The 18465-nt window shown below is 33.7% G+C and overlaps 4 protein-coding genes, 1 long non-coding RNA gene and 1 other non-coding gene across 7 annotated transcripts; 3 read left to right on the forward strand and 3 right to left on the reverse strand.

The window, feature by feature from the left end:
• Nucleotides 1-5360: 5360 nt before the first annotated feature.
• LOC105796231 (probable CCR4-associated factor 1 homolog 11) lies at nt 5361-6942 on the reverse strand. The gene is made up of 2 exons (XM_012625804.2): nt 5837-6942; nt 5361-5468 (listed from the first exon to the last, which is right to left on the reverse strand). The coding sequence occupies exons 1-2, from the start codon at nt 6677-6679 to the stop codon at nt 5361-5363; spliced, it is 951 nt and encodes a 316-aa protein (XP_012481258.2). The 5' UTR covers nt 6680-6942.
• A 412-nt stretch (nt 6943-7354) lies between these two features.
• Nucleotides 7355-9609, reverse strand: LOC105795305 (protein NONRESPONDING TO OXYLIPINS 2, mitochondrial-like). 2 transcript variants are annotated; one of them, XM_052628713.1, is made up of 3 exons: nt 9368-9605; nt 9182-9300; nt 7355-7641 (listed from the first exon to the last, which is right to left on the reverse strand). In XM_052628713.1, the coding sequence occupies exons 1-3, from the start codon at nt 9514-9516 to the stop codon at nt 7622-7624; spliced, it is 288 nt and encodes a 95-aa protein (XP_052484673.1). In that variant the 5' UTR covers nt 9517-9605; the 3' UTR covers nt 7355-7621. The 2 variants fall into 2 exon arrangements, with proteins under 2 accessions (XP_052484673.1, XP_052484674.1); XM_052628714.1 differs by lacking the exon at nt 7355-7641 and adding an exon at nt 8338-8625 and having other exon boundaries at nt 9368-9609.
• Nucleotides 9610-10211: 602 nt separating this feature from the next.
• LOC105795304 (NADH dehydrogenase [ubiquinone] iron-sulfur protein 8-B, mitochondrial) lies at nt 10212-12705 on the forward strand. The gene is made up of 8 exons (XM_012624870.2): nt 10212-10401; nt 10791-10872; nt 11227-11280; nt 11374-11465; nt 11565-11678; nt 12026-12093; nt 12161-12272; nt 12358-12705. The coding sequence occupies exons 1-8, from the start codon at nt 10348-10350 to the stop codon at nt 12451-12453; spliced, it is 672 nt and encodes a 223-aa protein (XP_012480324.1). The 5' UTR covers nt 10212-10347; the 3' UTR covers nt 12454-12705.
• A 639-nt stretch (nt 12706-13344) lies between these two features.
• On the forward strand, nt 13345-14072 carry LOC105795307 (uncharacterized). The gene is made up of 2 exons (XR_001134235.2): nt 13345-13704; nt 13774-14072. It is a non-coding gene; the product is annotated as an uncharacterized LOC105795307 (long non-coding RNA).
• Nucleotides 13919-13990, forward strand: TRNAQ-CUG (transfer RNA glutamine (anticodon CUG)). The gene has a single exon. It is a non-coding gene; the product is annotated as a tRNA-Gln (tRNA).
• Nucleotides 14073-14187: 115 nt separating the features above from the next.
• LOC105795306 (probable LRR receptor-like serine/threonine-protein kinase At2g16250) lies at nt 14188-18227 on the reverse strand. Its single transcript, XM_012624871.2, has 4 exons — nt 15625-18227; nt 15343-15471; nt 15177-15202; nt 14188-14983 (listed from the first exon to the last, which is right to left on the reverse strand). The coding sequence occupies exons 1-4, from the start codon at nt 17484-17486 to the stop codon at nt 14436-14438; spliced, it is 2565 nt and encodes an 854-aa protein (XP_012480325.1). The 5' UTR covers nt 17487-18227; the 3' UTR covers nt 14188-14435.
• Between the last annotated feature and the right edge of the window lie 238 nt (nt 18228-18465).

Below are 18465 nucleotides of genomic sequence, written 5' to 3' on the forward strand. Positions count from 1 at the left end.
CCGTCAATTGTACATATTTTTATTTGTACAATAAAAATATAGCCCTCAAGTTTACTTATTCTATCAATTTGATCTTTATTTTAGCTCATAACATTTACATATATTATGTCAATGTTACGTTCTGAGCTAAATTTGTTATTATACTTATCAAAATCATGTACAATTAACATAAAACATTAACACTATGATTAATTGTCATTGGGTGCTCACTTTCAAATTTGATAGAAATTAAATTAGTCTAGTTTTTTAAAAAAAGACTAATTTGCTCGATATTAAAATTAAGAGGGACCAAAGAGATATTTCTACCTGGACAATTTGCAGTATATTTGATTAGTAAGGTATATATTACATATCACAACTACTTTCCAGCTAAAGATTATGAAAAGACAACTAATTAATCTATAATTAAGGAATAAGTAATAAGTAATTAATGATATTGTTGGCCAAACAAATTGAAGTGGGTTGGGTGAGGGGTTTATTGTAAATTTACGAACAAAACCGGGGGCTTTTTTTGTTTTATAGGTCGGTGCGTGAGTGTGTTTTTTTCCAGTGAGAAAGACCATAGGAAGTTTACAATAGGGATGCACGGCCACCGCGGGACGTTTGAAAACTATATATTAATGAGGAATGTGAAGGATTCGTGAGTTTAGGGATTTGGAATCCATTTAAAAACTAATTGGGTAATATAATTTTTAGCCCCTAAGTTTCGTAATTAGGTTCATTTTGGAATTTGTATTTTATTTTAGTTTATTTTGGCACTAATTTGGCAACTATATCTATTTTAGTCATTAAATTTAGATTCCGTCAATATTTGATTATGTGACTCGTCTTACTGGAGCAATATCAAATTAGTCGATTGGACTGAGAATTGATTGGTATAATGGTCCGAACAAAGAGGTTGAACCACTTGCATTGGAAACTGCTTGAAATTGAAAAAATAAAATAAAAAAAACTAGAACAAAAATCGACAGTTGAACATGTTGAATCGGTGTAATATTTTTTTTTAATTTTTAATTTTTTAGATTTTAATGAATTTTGAATGAATTATTTAATTATTCTTAGTCTAACGGTTGAACCAATTGAACCAATTGAATCAGGAATTGGTGGTTTGACCGGTTCAACCATCAGTCAAGTTATTAAAACACTAGATGTGACCCTATGAGATTGTACCACACTATCGTCTGAAAATTCATATAAATCTTTTAATTTTTAGGTGATGATGCAACACAATCTTAGAGCACCACATTATCAGATTTTTATATTTTTCAAGTTTAAGGACCAAAATAAACCTAATTATCAAGTTCAAATGGAAAAATGGACAAAAATATACAAATACCAACGTGAACTTGTTTAGAGGCCAAAATTGTATTGTTCCAAAATAAAAATAATAAAAAGGAAGCATCGGTGGTTTTTCTTCACGAACCGTTAATTCAAACTTTGTCTGAAAAAATTTACAAGTCAAATTCTACTATCAGATATTGTACTTTGTGTAAGTTGTGAATTTAGTATTTATACTTTAATTTGGCCATTTTTGGTTCATGTACTTTTAGAATTTGAAAATTTTAGTCCTAACCAAATGATAACTATTAAATTCATTAAGTTAAGTTCTGTTATTTTCAATTTCTGATGTATCAAACATATTATCACATGTGTAATGCTTTGTTTCTTTGTTGTTTTCACATATTACTCATAAAAAATCAATTAATATATTTAACGCTTGTCGTTTGTGTTAATACTAAAAATTACAAATTCAAAAGTTACAACCACTAAGACTGATCCAATTGGTGAACGTGGACGCATAATACAAGACTAATGACATAATTTAATCAAACAGATTTAACTGTTAATATCGGGTTAGGACTAAAAGTTCAAAATTGGAAAAGTACAGAGGCTAAAATTGATCAAATTAAAGTATTAAGTACTAAATCCATAATTTACACAAAGTACAATATCCAATATCAAAATTTGACCAAAATTATATAATGTAAGTATTTAATAATTTTGAATATAATATACAATTATAATATGTTCATGTAATGTAAACATAATAGTTAATATATTGTAAATTATGATAGGAAAGTAGATTAATAAGTGTTGAATGTAATAGTAAGTTCTATTATTATTTAAGAAATAAACTTAGGCTTAAATTTTGGACATAAAGATGGTAAAAGTCAAGTTGCCCGATTGAAAAGTGGATATAGGACTAGGCAGGTGGATTTTTTTTTAGTTGGTATAGAGTAATTATGATAATTGTTTGTCTCCTCCCATTCTGCTGACAAAATGTGTCAACTATGAAGTGATAATAAATTTGTTGATGTCTGCCATGTACCGCTATATTGCCGCCCCTAATTATGCTTAGGGGTTAAGCTCAATACTAAAATAAATACGGGTAAACTACACCCAAGATCACTAAACTATTAGTAAGTTTAAGTTTTGGTCACTCAACTTAAAAAAGTTACAAATGGTCATTGAATTATTCAGAATTTTTCATTTAAGTCACGGAACTATTAAAAAGTTTTGTTATTAAGTCACTAGACTGTTAAGTTATTTTTAAAGAAGTTTGATTAGCAAGTTCCAAGCGACGTCCGGCATGGTGGATCAATACTCATCGACGAGTAGAAGAGCATGCTTTAGATCCAAATTGATCTGATGGTTAGTGTCGGAGATCAAAGAAGAGAACTGTTTGAATTTTAGTTTATAAATTTGTGATGTTTCATGGGAAAAAAAAACTAAACTGTAAAAAGGAAGGGGAATGAGAGCTTTTGATCGGTGCAGGCAGTGCGATCTGAGAAGGTTAAACAACAATTTTAACAACACGATTACTTAAATGAAAATTTTTGAATAATTCAATGATCATTTTATAATTTATTAAAATTAAGTAATCAAAATATAAACTTACTAATAATTTAAAGTATAGTTTACCCAATAAATATATAACTCTGGCCCCATGGCCCCAAATTCTGCTTGTCCAAGGAAAAACTAATCATAAATATAAAATCTTATTGATTACCTTACATTATTCTCTTCCTTATCTATTAATTCTTTCCTTTTGTTCAGTTAATTATAAAATATTACAAAATAATTATTCAATTATTAATAATTTTTTAAAATTATTTAATTATAAAAAATAAAAATTATTACTTAACTATTTAAACTTTTTCTTTTTTATCACCAATAACTAAGTATAATAATTTTTAAAATTATTATTATAACAATTTTAATCATCGATATTTATAAGTTATATCGATTTAATAACCTCAATATTCATGGTTTGGGTAGGCAAGGAAAGTAACAACCACGTCACGTTACATGGTGTGTGTCCTAAGTCCAACTACTGCATCAATGTAATTATAACATGAGCTGAGTAGCTCGTGACAGCCATCCCCAAACCACCAAATTATTTGTCAAATCAACCCCCATCTGCTATTCAAAATTTTGGGTCTAAATTTTTAATTTTTTTTAAGGAAAAAAACCTAAAAAAAGAAATAGGTAAATCTCAATTTTTTTAAAAATAAGATGGAAACCACCATATGATGGATAGAAAAGGTGAATATTTACGGTGTTGTGTGTTAATTTTCAGAAAGTGCTATTTTAAAATGAATAATCCGTGATCAAGTTAGAGTATAGATTGCAGGATTTTTAAGAAATATTGAATGTTGTTTAGTGCTCATGGTTGAGCTCTGGGGTATACTTGATGGTCTCCAATTAGCATGAAATTTAAGCTTGAAGAAAGTGATTCTTGAGATAGACAACATAGAAGCTATTCAAGCAATTCAAGAAATTAGAAAGGAACAACATAATTCTTCGGTGATCTATAGCATTAAGGAGCTTATCCAGCATGACTGGACAATTCGCTTAATATATGTTTTCAGAAAGACCAACAAGATAACAGATGATTTAGCAAAAATGACATTCTCAATACCTTTGGGCAAGTCTATATTCATGCAACCCCCGACTCTACATGATTTATATAATGTAGAGTGGTCTGGTTTTAGTTTGTTTTGGTTTAATCCCACTTTTATAAAAAAAATATTAAATATTAAATTAATTAGATTGAGTTATTTAATTTTAAAAAAATATTTATCATTAAGGGAAAAAAAAACTAGCAATAAAACAAATGAAGGTGATAAAAGTCTAAATAAGAAAGATTGTCCAATGTAATAACAAATGAAGATTATATATAAGTCTCACAGTTAATCCCGCCTTAATTAGGATTTACCTTTTTAACTTTTCATTTAATCCCACCTCAATTAAGAATTATCTTTTAACTTTTCATTTAATCCCATCCCAATTAGGATTTATCTTCTTTTTTTTTCATTTAATCCTCTTTGCTACTATTTGCTCTCTCATTCAGGTTTGGAATCCTACTTAAGCACTTACTTAAGACACAAGTTTTACCAGCCAATTAGGATATAAATTATGAAATAAATACCTAAAATTTTATTGGGAAAAATCTAACCATATTCGGAAAATTTTTAAAATTAATTATGAATATATTTAATAATTACGGAAGTAATATTAAAAATAAATAAATTCTAGAGGTAATAGTATACAAAAAATAGTTAATTAAAATTAATTATTAATGGTCAAAAATAGTTAATGTAATATTTTAATATACTCAAATTATGACCTGTTTTATATTAAATAAAATATAATCCATCCTTTAATCTTTAATTTTAAATTTCAGCATCTTTTTCCCACTCAATTCAAGTAATAATATAATTATTTTGTTAGAATTATTATATTTTATAAATATAGTTTTATTTAATTATACATATGCTATATTATAAGGTTCAGATTAAATAAGAAAATAAATATCTGTGTTCACAATTTTTTGACATGTGGTTCTCTGCATTTACAACACTTAATTTTAATTTGGTGGAACCTGGGATGCCAAGTTATCTGATCCCCTATTGGGGAACCTCATCATACTGAGAAGTAGTCTTAGTCTCTGTTGCTTCAGACATCTTTAGGGACAGAATTCCCTCTTGCTCTCTTAGGAACATAAAACTGAATATAACATGCATACGTAGATACAAAATACATATATATATAAATTCCACCCCAACAGACATAGTTGGTGCAGTTTTTCCTTGCATAGTGCACTCAATATTTTGAGGTTATTAGTTAAGTCACTATTCGCGAACCTGCTTCTGGCAATGGTAGCGCTTCCGAGAGCAATCAGCTGAACAAGAGTTGCAATGGTGCAATGGTAATCAGCAGATGGTCCCTCAAGTCTCAACAAATCATCAAGAACTGCAGACTCTGGAAGAAACCCAGATGGCATGCATGGAGTTGAAAGGTTAGCTTTGGGAACAACTGATGGGCGTGATTCAATCACCTCAAAGTGAAACTAATTTTCAAGCAAAGAATCCTATCCCGTCACCATCATCACCAGGACTGACCACCGCAGAATCAACTGGATGAAAGTTAATCAAACCCCAGTAGTCCAAGAACCCCAGTACTTCCTGCTTTGCATCCAAGTCGCCTACTTCAGTATCTGGCACTCAATTTGTACACTCGGATTTGCATGAAATTTCTTCATAATCTTATTACGTAAAAATTTGACCTTTGAATTATGGAAAAAAAAACCCTACAGCTATACGATGGTTGAATGAACAAACTCCGGTCTTATGTTAGTTCATATTTTCAAAATATTATTAAGCAAATTCTCTAACCGAGAAGTAACAATATTTACATCCGATTATGTATGTAATTTATCCTTTTCTTATTAACTACTAATATGTAATTCATTTATTACAATGATAATTTCAATAACATTGCTTTTATGTTTCTAAACAAATGAGACTAAAGAGAGCAAAATGTTTCATCCTACGGTTTGAACTAGTCCATATAATGCTAGGGGAGGCAGCAACATTTGATTTGTCTCGTTCCACTTAGATTCAAAAATATTCTCACTCTTGAGCTTCATAAAACATTGAAGCGTGAGTAGACTGTCCGACCCGGCTTGATGACTTGATCCGGTAATACGAGCCACGTTTAATGTTTGAGCTATTTTCTCTAAACCGCCTAGCAGTCCCAAGAACTTGAAGGTGTATTTGAGGTCGAAAATGTTGTAGCCAAAGAAATAAGCCAATTGATGCATGAATGAGTGAAGATGCAAAGGCAGTGGACTTTGAGTAAGAATCTTTAGCATGAATCCGAAGTCATAAGTGCCGTGAAAAGTAATCCAGGTAATACTTTTCAGACCATAGCAGTTGAAAAGCAAGCCGTAATCCCAAAACTTCTTTGCAAAATCTTTAGAATCAATCCCTTTCTCTTTATTCTTCTCAAAATCTATCCCTTGACGTTTGAGTAGTTCGATCGAATCGCTAGCATAGCAGTCTCGGTTGATATCGAAATCTCTAAAATTAAATTCCCAAACGTAAGAAAAGGGAGAATCAAAGTTCGGTAAATTACCCTGAGCATCTGAAAGACTCAAGCCGAGCTGAATAACTTGAAGTGCGTCAACATTCAACTTCATATAGTGATAATTGATAATCGGATTGCCTTCACGGATCACTTGCTTACTGGGTTTAAATATCGTCCCCGGAAATTCAGTATCTATAGATACAAAAGGATACCTCAGAATTGCTGTCTTAATCATCAAAAGTTCACTGTCCAAATCTTCAGCAAAAACTTGTCTCACAACGACCGACTTATTGCTAGAAATCGACATAGTTAATCACAATAATCTCTTCTTTCTCTATTTTGTAGTGTTTGGTTATTGTCTCTGTTGAGTGCCGACTTTAAAATTAATTTTAAGCTTGCTTCTTGAATAGATATAATTTCACTCAACTGAGCTAAGATTATATATAAGCCCCACAATTAATCCCACTTCAATTAGGATTTATTTTTTTAGCTTTTCAATCTCACCTCAATTAGGATTTATCTTTTAACTTTTAATTAATCCCACCTCAATTAGGATTTATATAAGCTTTTCTTTTTAGTTTTCATTTAATCCCTCTTCAATTAGGATTTAACTTAGAAAATAAATACCTAAAATTTTAAAATTAATTATGGATATTTTAATAATTATAGAAATAACATTAAAAATAAATTCTGGTTGTAATAGTATTATAGTAATAATGAAACACGACAATAAATTTAATCATATCTGTTGGTCTCTGTTTTATAACGTTTAATTATATTTAAATAAAATTATTTGTATTTTAAAAAAATATTATTTATATTTATTTACAAGTACTAATATATGATGTGGTATGTTATTATTCATGACTTATGCACTGACAAAACATTAAATATTCGATAAATATTCGATCAGTGGATTATGAAACAAGTACTGAAACTAAAAACATTATTAACCTTTACCGTTTTGAAACAACACCAAAAACACATGTAAATGGCACTGCATTTGCCTTCAATTTTTTGTCCACAAGTAAATAAAATCGTCATATTCGGATACAAACAGTCAAATGTGACAATATACAATGTCTCCTCAATGTGTTTGGGGGAAAGGAAAAGAAAAGAAAACTCAATTTCTGCCACAGGTAGAAAATGATTCCAGCAAAGAGATGAGAAATGCAGAAAAGGGGCGAAAACGAACTGCTGGTTGACTGCAAGACAGTTAGGTTTGGAATAATGGAAGCTCTCACTCTTGTCACCGAGGAACCGCGAAGTCTAGGACACAAGGAAGAAAAATGGAAGATAATCAATAGGAAGAAAAGCTTGGCCGAAATATCTTTTCGATCTCTGCTGATTAGAATAAAAGTATGAAGCAAGTTGAAAGAGAAAAGCATGCAATAAAAGGGTATATTACAAAATCCGCAAGAACAGCCTAGGTTAGGAACAAGCAAGGTCTAAGAACATCGAGTGATAGAAGACTGATGAGCATCAATTAAATATGAGGATTTTGATATGGACACTGTACAGTGATTCCTTAAATACCGTATCGACAGCCTAACAGATTCATCATGCAATATATGGAGATGGAAGTGTATAGGAAAGGTATATCGTAAAACTGCAATAACATTCTAGGTTTGGAACATGCAAGGTCTACGGACTTCACTTTGAAAGTGATTTAAGACTGATGAGCATCACTTAAATTCGAGGATTTCGATACGGACACTGGACGGTGATTCCTCAAAACCATATGGAAGGCCTAACAGATTCATCACATAGGGACAACAAAAAGCATGCAATAAATGGAGATGAGAGTTGCTATATAGCAATGTTATATTGGAATAAGCAAGGTCTAAGGAATTCACTTTGCAAGCAATTAAAGACTGAATCACTTAAATACAAGGATTTCGATATGGACACTGGACAGTAATTCCTCAAAACCATATGGAAGGACTAACAGATTCATCACATAGAAACATCAGCAAGAAAAATCCCATTATCTTGAACAAAATTGAATACCAAAGCAAAAACAGTATGTCATCCCTATCATTCAACCCATCATAAAGAAGCTCGGGATTCGAAACAAATAGTAAAGGAAAAAAACCTGCAGACCCTAAAAGTTAAATGCATAATTTCAGAATACAAAGAAAAAATCTTGAACAATTTGATTTCCATTGACATAGATTTCTATAAAAAAAAAAGATCATATGCCTTTCATTGTCCAACAAAAGATCCAGCTTTGTCACAATGGTGTTGCAAGTCCTATTTTTGCATAAAGTAGGAAAGCAAGTAAGTGTATTGCTCAAAATTATTGTATTTTTTATGGGGACTAGATCAAATTAGTCCCTCTATTATTAAAAGGATCAATTTAGTCCTTATAATATTAAAAAGGATCAAATAAGTCCAAATTGTAACAGAGATAAGTTTACTATATAAAGAATATCTTGAAATTTATTATTAATTGCTGTTCAATTCCAAACAAAAGATTTCATTTACAAAACCATAAAAACAGTAAATGACTTGACCTTATTTGATTCTTTTCAGTAGTTCAGAGACTATATTGATCTATTTAGTAGTAGAGGGACTAATTTGATCAGGTCCCTATAATAGAAGGCCTATCAGGTCCATTCACCTTTTTTTATTTATATATTTCCTCATAAAAATTATAACTAAGAGCAACACAAAAATCATTTCTATCTAAAATCTCTACTTTGGGTTCTTGAAAAAACATCGAATGGAACTTAGGGAAGTAAACAAAAATGAGAATTAATGCTCAAGAAAAATTAAGGAAAAAATCCAAAAAAATAAAAATATGAACCTTGAGAGAGCCAGCTCCAGAAGGAAGAATCAACGGCGATGCTTGATTGTAATCGAGCAGAAGCAATGGCACTATGAAGTGGCATCATCGACTCTACTCCTCCCAACGCCGATACGATCCTTCAAACCGAAAGGAAAGTTAAGAATTTGACACAACATTTAGACGGAAAATTGAAAAAGAAAGTACCTTGAAGCGCAAGGAAGGGTTCTTGTTGATGGAGAAGAGAAAGGAGAAGAAATGGGTTTTGGGGTTAGGGTTCTTAAAGTAAGGGATTTGGGTCGAGAAGAGAGGGATCTAGAAGCCGCCATTAATGCTGACCTGCAAAACGACGTCATTTTCTTGCTTGCTTGGTCTTCTGGCTGGTGAAACTGAAAACCAGAGGCGAAGAATTAGGGGGCCAAGTTCATCCTTAAACCCTATAATTCAGATTCGAGATTTTAGATCTTAAACGACGGCGTAACTGAACCCCGAGCCTCTTTGGGCGCTGATTGAGAAACGGGTCACTGAACTATTAGTAAGTTTACATTTTGGTCACTTAACTTTAAAGAGTTACAAAATGATCATTGAATTATTCGTAAATTTTTATTTAAGTCATTGAATCGTTAAAATTGATGATATATTGTCTTCTCTATTCTCAAATTTTTATTAGTTTTTTCATGTGAAATAACTTTGAACATCACGATGTTTTTCAATATCCAGCTCATATTAACTTAGATTTAAGGTATATTTTTCTATTCATTGATAGGTACTAACCCACTTTATTGATCGTTAAATCGTTGCTTGGAGCTCACTTTCTAGATTTTAGAAAAAGTTAATAACCCAATGAGTTAAATAAAAGTTTCAAATAGTTCAATAACATTTTTGTAATTTTTTAAAGTTAAGTAACTAAAATGTAAGGTTATTAATAATTTAATGTCCTTTGTGTTATTTACTAAAAAAATTGATTCTACACTACAGGCCCTGGCCCAATCTCAAAGGAGCAATAGGCTTGCAATTGGATCACTGAAACGATGTCGTTATTTGTCATCCCAAAATGATGTGAAAACTGGAAATAAACCCCCAATTAACGAGCAGGTTCTCCTGTAGCTTGGTTTTACAGTCCGATCGGCGAAGACCTTAATCGTCTTCAAGTACCGTTAGATTAACCAAGAACGAAAAGAAAATCAATGGCTGCGATCTTCGCTCGTAACTCTCTCACCGCTCTCAGAGCTCGACATCTCGTAATAAGAACTCACTTTTCTCCACTTTTTTTTTTATTTGAAAATTTTCGTTTCACTTAAACCCTAGATTTGTAATTTCATGGAATCGATTATAAATTCTCCATTTCCGTTGATATAGGCTAGGGGAACTAGAATGTTAGGATTTTTCTGGCATGCGGTGATTTAATTTAGGAAATGAATTAAGGAAAAGGGCAAGGCTCCGTAGGTAAAAGTTTAGGTTAGAGAATTTATCTACGTTGTTTGTAATATTAAAATTTGCTGTTTTAATTGCTTTACCTGTCGACTGAAAATGCTATATTAACTTCACTTTATTGATTCAGTGTTATCAGGCATCGTTATGATTTTCAAGGGTTCTTTGTTTTACTGATTACTTTGTTATGTATGAATAGGCTTTGTCAGGGCAAGCGTTGCAGGGTTCATCACAACACTATGGGCTGCGACTCGGTGCACACTCCTATGGCACCATGAAAGGTTGCTCTACTCCCTCTATGTAATTCATTTTTATTATAAATCTCGTTATTTTGAAAGGGGAAGTATTTGAGAACTCTTTGGAGGATGGATGTAAAGTTAAGAATATGAATTATGACGAATGATTTTTGCTATTAATCGGGAGAGACTGAGAGATGTTTTGAATTTTGAAACAGCCTGCAATGGGGAATAAGTGCTTCCATGATTTTTTTTTCCGGCACCATTCTACTCAAAAACCACTCTAAGACGTGCCTATTACAGCTTTTTTTCAATGCATGTTCACTAGCCTAGATGTTTGATTTTACTTAATATTTAGATGTCTTGGCTCATTTATGTTTTCATGTGTGTAAACTGTAGATGATGAAGAAAGAGAGCAGCTTGCAAAGGAGATTTCGAAGGACTGGAGTTCTGGTAATTTAAAGCACTGAAATGTTTTGCTTTCCGTAACTTGTTACATGATTTATTTTAGGGAATAATGGTTTGTTATGCTCTGCTGAATTGCAGTTTTTGAGCGAAGCATAAACACATTGTTTCTAACTGAAATGGTTAGGGGTCTCATGTTGACACTCAAGTACTTCTTTGAAAGAAAAGTTACTGTAAGTGTCTTTTTATTTCCTTCTCTTTGGGGGTGGGGGTGGAGTGGACATTGAAGCAAATGCATGAATTATGATACTAACATGGCTTCTCTTCTGCAGATTAACTATCCTTTTGAGAAGGGTCCATTGAGCCCTCGTTTTCGTGGGGAGCATGCTCTCCGCCGATATCCAACTGGAGAGGAACGTTGCATTGCTTGTAAACTTTGTGAAGCTGTAAGTTGAAGCTTCATCTTATTGACCCCATTATCTAAATTGCTTCTTTTATTGGGTGGGAATAATACCATCATGGCATTGCCTGTGGGCTTTTAGCTTTTGAGTCTGTATTTTGCTTTAGATTGAAATACTGACATTTAAACAGATATTATGGTCACTTAATCGATTCCTTTACTATATTTTCTTTGAGTTATCTCTATTACATCCACTGCTTATAGAAGGGAGCCACGTCTGCAATCTGCAAATGTTTGGACCTGGTCAAACCGTGCTCGTAGTCGCTATTGAAGTTTACTTATATGGATTTACTATCACGATTTATTTCTCATGAAGTGGTTGTGGTTTAATAGATATGTCCAGCACAGGCAATCACAATAGAGGCTGAAGAACGAGAGGACGGAAGTCGTCGGACAACAAGGTGCATCGTCTCTCTTCTTCTTCTGTTATTGTTGTCTCCTTTGTCTGACATCAGTTCAATTTTTCAGGTATGACATCGATATGACCAAGTGTATCTATTGTGGACTTTGCCAAGAGGCATGTCCTGTTGATGCGATCGTTGAAGGACCGAACTTTGAATTTGCCACCGAGACTCATGAGGTTCATCTTCTTTTTAATTAAATCATAAACAGCTACTATCCCTTGCAAGTTGAAGTAAAATTTGTTATTGTCAATGATCTTGCAGGAACTTCTGTATGACAAAGAGAAGCTGCTCGAGAATGGTGACCGTTGGGAAACTGAGATCGCAGAGAATCTCAGATCCGAAAGCCTTTATCGCTGATGTTGTTCCTCTACTTTTTTTCTTGCTCAGTTGCTGAAAATAAAATGATACATGCATGTTCTTGCAATGGCATATACCATGTTTTTAGTTCATTGACACTGTGAATCTATGCTATGAATTATTTTGTTTTTGCTACATTTTAATGCAATGATGGATAAATGAATCATGTGGAAATCCCAGGTTCAGGGAACAAATTTTCAATTTGTAAAACTTTGCCAAATGAGAAGTGACAAGATTTTTCTGATTTGTGTATTATCATTATTTGATATACTGATGGTGGAGTTGGGATTAAATGATCACCATGTATTTCCTTTTTCATATTTTCGTGAATTTTTAATCCCTCATGTGGAGTTAAAAAAACTCGTTGCCATTCCTTGGTCAAGTAAATAGGGTTTTAAAATTTTCATATCATTTTGAGTTTAGATTAGTGTCAATTTAAAGTCTGGTTGTTTTAGGTTTTCTTAAATTTGCGTTATTTCGGTTCGGGTTATATGAGTTGGTTAGTTTGATTTTTCAATATAAATTATTTTTTGGTCCGGGTTGTTTTGAATTTAGATTATTTTGAGTTTGAATAAAATTGAAATTTTTGGATTAAAATAATTTCAAACTCAAATTATTTCATTTTCAGATCATTTTAGATTCAAATATTTTTATTCATGTTGGACAATTCAAGTTATTACTTTTATAACCAAATTGAATTCATATTTTGGTAAATTCAAAAGTAAAGTTGTTTAAACCGGATTGAAAATTGATGGAGATAGTGATTAGAAAAGAGAGGTTAGACTAATTGACTAGCAAACTGTTTGAGAATTGAAGTTAAAAACTACCATTAAACTAATTGAAATGGTTTTTTTTTTAATTTTATTTCTTGCATTTTTAATGTTCAAGAAACCGATCGGATGGATTAATAGAAATTACATCACAAGAACTGCACAATCCAATTGCAAAACGTTCCTCCAATAAAATTATGCCATATAGATATTTCTTACATGTCAGCCCTATCTCTCCATACACCCAACATGAAACATGCTCGTCTTTCTGATTTCTCTTCATAGCAAAAATGGAGTTCAAATGGAAATGCTAACATCTTTAACTTAGGATTTACTTGAAGAAAACAGGAAGAAAAAAAAAAAGGGGCAATGTTCTTCTTTATTTGGATCAAGCCTACTGTCGTTCTTAAAGCTTAAAATGTTTCTTCAAAATTTTACTTGTGTCGAGCAGTTTTCTCCTCAACCCTTATGTCTAGAGCAGGTAGACTAACTATTTATCGCTTTACATAATGGAGTGTCGGAGCATTATATAATGAATATGTTGTTTCAGGTGGAGAGAGGTGACTTTTGACTTATGAGTATGGAGGACAAGGTGAGGTGCGGTGGTTGAAGGATATACGGCGGCGGATGGGGGAGGTTAGATTGGAAAACGTTACTTTCCTTTATTATCATAAATAAATACTGTGACATCAGATGATTCCATGGTCTAGTGGTCAGGACATTGGACTCTGAATCCAGTAACCCGAGTTCAAATCTCGGTGGAACCTCTTATCTCCTTATTTTTTAAAAAATTGTCAATTCTAATTGTTATTAACGGATCTTTCAATGGAATCCATGTTTGTCTGTTTATCTCCTTTGTATCTTTCAATGGAATAGTAATGCATGTCTGTTTGTTTATATCCTTTATATATATATATATGTGTGTGTGTGTGGATACACTTGTATCACCAATTTCATGACCATATAAATAACACTCTTTTTCTCAATTTGTAATCCAAACAATTTACATAACAAAAAAAAACAAAGATCAATTACAGATTGAACTGTAAAAAGCTTGTCTTAAACCCTGAAAACAAGCTGTCGAAAATCGAATCCGAAAATAAACCATCGTATATGTGCATATTGGAATCCCGATTTACCTTGTCGGGTACCAGCCAAAAGGTCTCATTAACAAAAAAGAATAAAAGAAACAAAATAAATCTTATCTGCTAGTTACGACGGGAGTCTTTCGGTTTCTTGTGGTGGTGGCTCGGGGAATATGAATATCTCCTTCGAATGGTGTTTACGGGAAGATGTATGGTCGGCTCCACCTTCAGCTCTAGTGGTGGAGGCTGCTATATCGGAAGAGCTTCGACGCCAGCTACCGAAAAGAGCAGCATTCCATGAACCTCTAGAGGATGTTCTTCTAAGCCTTGCGGAGCTTGAATGATCCTCCCTAACTACCCTTAATGGATTTTCCAAAGCTTTGAGAAGGTATCTCATTAGGGGTCGCCTAGACGGTTTCAAGTTGAGACATGATCTAGCCATGATGGCCATGGCCCAGACTTCTTCCAATAGATCCTCGTCCACGAGAAGAGACGGGTCTAAAATTTTTGTCACAAGTTCTTTATCATATATACTGATATATGGTAGTGTTTGTTCTAACCATTCCTTCATCTCGGTTTCACTTGATGCATTCATGTCTAAGTTACCAGTTACCAGTCCAAGTAAAACCATCCCGAAGCAGTAAACATCATATGCACATAATGCCGTAGAAGAATCTAGCCATTTTACAAATAAAAAAGGAAATTTCAGCAAAAGCTCAAGGATATCACGGCAATAGGTGCTGGTTCCTATACATGCGACCATATAAGAGATGGAACAAACACATTGGGCCTAATACGATAAGAAATCAATGAATGGCGATCGAGATCTAAATAAGCTTGAACTTTTACAAACAAAAAGTACACGTACCTGAAGAACCCCGTTCCGACGATGACCTGCATGCAACAAAGAAAAGCTGTATGAAACCCTTTATCAAGTAAAACTTGATAGATTTTGTTCGGAACAATAAAAATTCAAAAACAGGAACGTAGATATATTCATCATGTGAACAAGGACGACCCTACGGAATACTCACCGTGGCAACTGCAGTAATCTTGTAATTCCATTTTGACGGCCATCGTCTTCTTGAAGACAGAACTTGCTCAAGCTCCCTAGTCGTACTTCAAATTTATCATCGAGGAGTATACTACTAGCTCGAACATCTCTTCAACAACATAAAAAAGAACATATTGTTGATACAATGCAGATTTATAAACACGGAAACATACAAAATCTTCATCATACGATAGTTTGCCTACATAAAGCGCAACTAAATTCGGAAATTTAAGCATAAAAAAAGGGAAGCTGAAAAAAATACCTATGGACGATCGGTGGTGTGCATTCATGATGAAGGTAAGAGAGGCCTTCGGCAGCTCCTATAGCAATTTTCAATCTTGTTATCCAATCTAACGACTGTAAACCATCAGTTTCTGAATTGATTTTCCTGTACAAAGAACTCAACAAGTCCCCGTTCGGCATATATTTATAAACCAAGAATTTTTCGTTCTCTTTCTCCAAGCAGTGTCCCAATAGGGGAACCAGTCGTGTATGCGTAAATCTGTTAAAGAAATCCAATTCTGATAAGTACACTTCCTTTTTAATCGATTGCAAATCGACCCTTTTGATGACAACAGGAAGCCCACTTTCTAAGATACCCTTGAAGAGATCCCCAGAATGGCCGTGCTTGATGAGGTTCGCTTCAGTGAAATTACCGGTGGCTTGAAGAAGTTGCTGATACGTAAATAGATCACCTAGGCTCGAAAAATTAATAGCTAATCCAGGCGAAGGAGGTGTTGTTTCAGCACAGACTTGTCCTACATCAATCCCTCTATGACTTACTCTCCTTCGTGTACGGACACGTAGGACTAGCAATAGAAACAACGTTAGTAGCATGATAAATCCGGCTCCGCCTAAAACCGCAGCCAATATAATTCTATTTCTGTTGCTGTTACTCTTCCCACTTTCGGGAGGTGGAGGCCCGAAATTATCGAAACTCAGGCCCCTCTCGCCATAGAATGATACACAATCTGTCAAAGTCCTCTGATTTGACACGTTTTGGAGACAATTAGTACCGAGAGATGCATTGCCAAGCACAAAATCTGGAACACTGCCTTCAAAATAGTTTTCCGACAAATTCATAGAACTGAACCGTCTGAGTACAGTCGTGAGACTTCCATAAAACTTGTTCCCGGAAATGTCGAGTACTGCAGCAGTGGCATTATCATACGAAGCAAAATTCGGCAGCTCGGTGGTGAAGTTATTCTGAGAGATATCGAGCAGGTTCAACCCTGATATTGACCATATTACTTCAGGGAGTTCACCGGTGAAACTATTGTTTCTAAGGACTATAACCTGCAACAAACTTGGAGATCGGAACAAATTGACCGGCAACAACCCAGTGAGACCGTTGTTCCCTAAGACCATTCTCTGCAAATTCCGTAAACCACTAAGATCCTCCGGTACCAACCCTGACAAACTGTTACTGCTGAGATCAAGGTCAACCAAGCTATCGAGGTCACCAAGTTGTGCAGGTATCGAAAACCTTAAACTATTGCTAGAAAGATTCAAGATTTGTAGTTGCGAAAGTGCCCCAATGCCAGGAGGAATCGACCCGGTAAGTAAATTATTCGAAAGATCAAGAACTGAAAGGCTTAACAATCGACCCAAACTCGAAGGAATCGCCCCGGTAAGCCTATTATCCGACAAATACAGAATACTCAAGTTACTCAAATTCCCAATACTCGAAGGTATAACACCAGTGATATTACAAGACCTGAGATCCAACACTTGTAGTGTCAACAACCGTCGGCCAAACCAATCCGGGATCGAACCAGGAAGCAAGAACTTAGAGGCATTAAAAGAGACCAAACGCGTAAAATTCACAAGGGAATCAACGGCAAACCGCGGGTTTTGTCTACCGACAGTTGTCCTTCTAAACCCGGATATGTTAATCTCAAAAACACTACCGTTTTCACATCGTATACCGTTCCAACTCGAACAAGGATCAACTTTTCTAGGCCAATCCCTACTTTTAAGCCCCAAAGATGATCTAAGTTCAAACAAAGCTGTAAACTCGATACTCGAACTCAGTCGCTGCTCGACCGTAGGCTTGAACAACAGCGACAACAACAATAGATAAAATAAAACTAAAGCTACCCCTATATTTCTCTGATCCACCATGGCTCATAAAACCCTAAACCCAATTCTCATATTATCTTCTATACATAATATGCAATGAGAATTTAACAAAAATAAAAGAACTAATAATAAAAATAATTTCTTACTTAGAACCCAATAAAGCTCTTACCTTGCTACACAAAAACTCATACTTTTTCTTTTTGGTCCAAATCTCTATCAACTTTTCTTCATCTACTTTGTGTGTGTGCCTGTGTGTGTTTTTTAATTTCTCAATTCTTTCAGTTGACAAAATAGACAAAAATGAAAGTTTGAATCAATAATTAGTAAAAAAATCTTAATTAATTAATTAATCAATCAAGGTTGGTCAAAAACTAAAGTGGTGGACTTTGAACACTCTGTCTCTTTCCTTTTCAAGCACTGACAAATCAACTTATCATAAAGAAAAATAGAAACTTTCAGAGAAATAGCAATAAAAAAATAAGGTAAGAAACTAAACAAGGAATAGTAAAAGAGATTGAACCGGTGGTGGGGATTGAAATCTGAACCGGTGGCACCATTTTCGTCTCACGACAGAACCAGGTCCGGCGCCGTTAATCTCGTTTAAAGCCGGTTATATAACCAAAGCTTCAAACATTACATTCTCTGTCTTTTTTTCATTGTTTTTGTAAGAAAAAAAGGGGATTTTTTTCGTGAATTCTTTAAGCTGAATTTGTTTACGGAAACTCACTTTACTGCTAATTGTTGACCCAAAAAAATACAGAAAGATCCTAATTTTTTAACAGTTGTTTTGGTGCTGGAATTATCTGTTCTTGCTATTTAAGCAAACACGTTTTACTTTTCCTTAAATTTTTTGGGTAAAATTTGGGTTTTAGTCCCTTTATTATGCTCAAGTTTAGTTCTAATCCCTGTATTTTAAATTCTCAATTTTTTCCTTTAAAAATATTACTTTCAACTCATTATAGTGACTTGATCGGTTAGACTCGTTTTGGGCCAAGTTTGGATTTATATTTTTCAATCCGGA

Source organism: Gossypium raimondii, chromosome 3, assembly GCF_025698545.1.
Source record: "Gossypium raimondii isolate GPD5lz chromosome 3, ASM2569854v1, whole genome shotgun sequence".
NCBI classification, from domain to species: Eukaryota; Viridiplantae; Streptophyta; class Magnoliopsida; order Malvales; family Malvaceae; genus Gossypium; species Gossypium raimondii.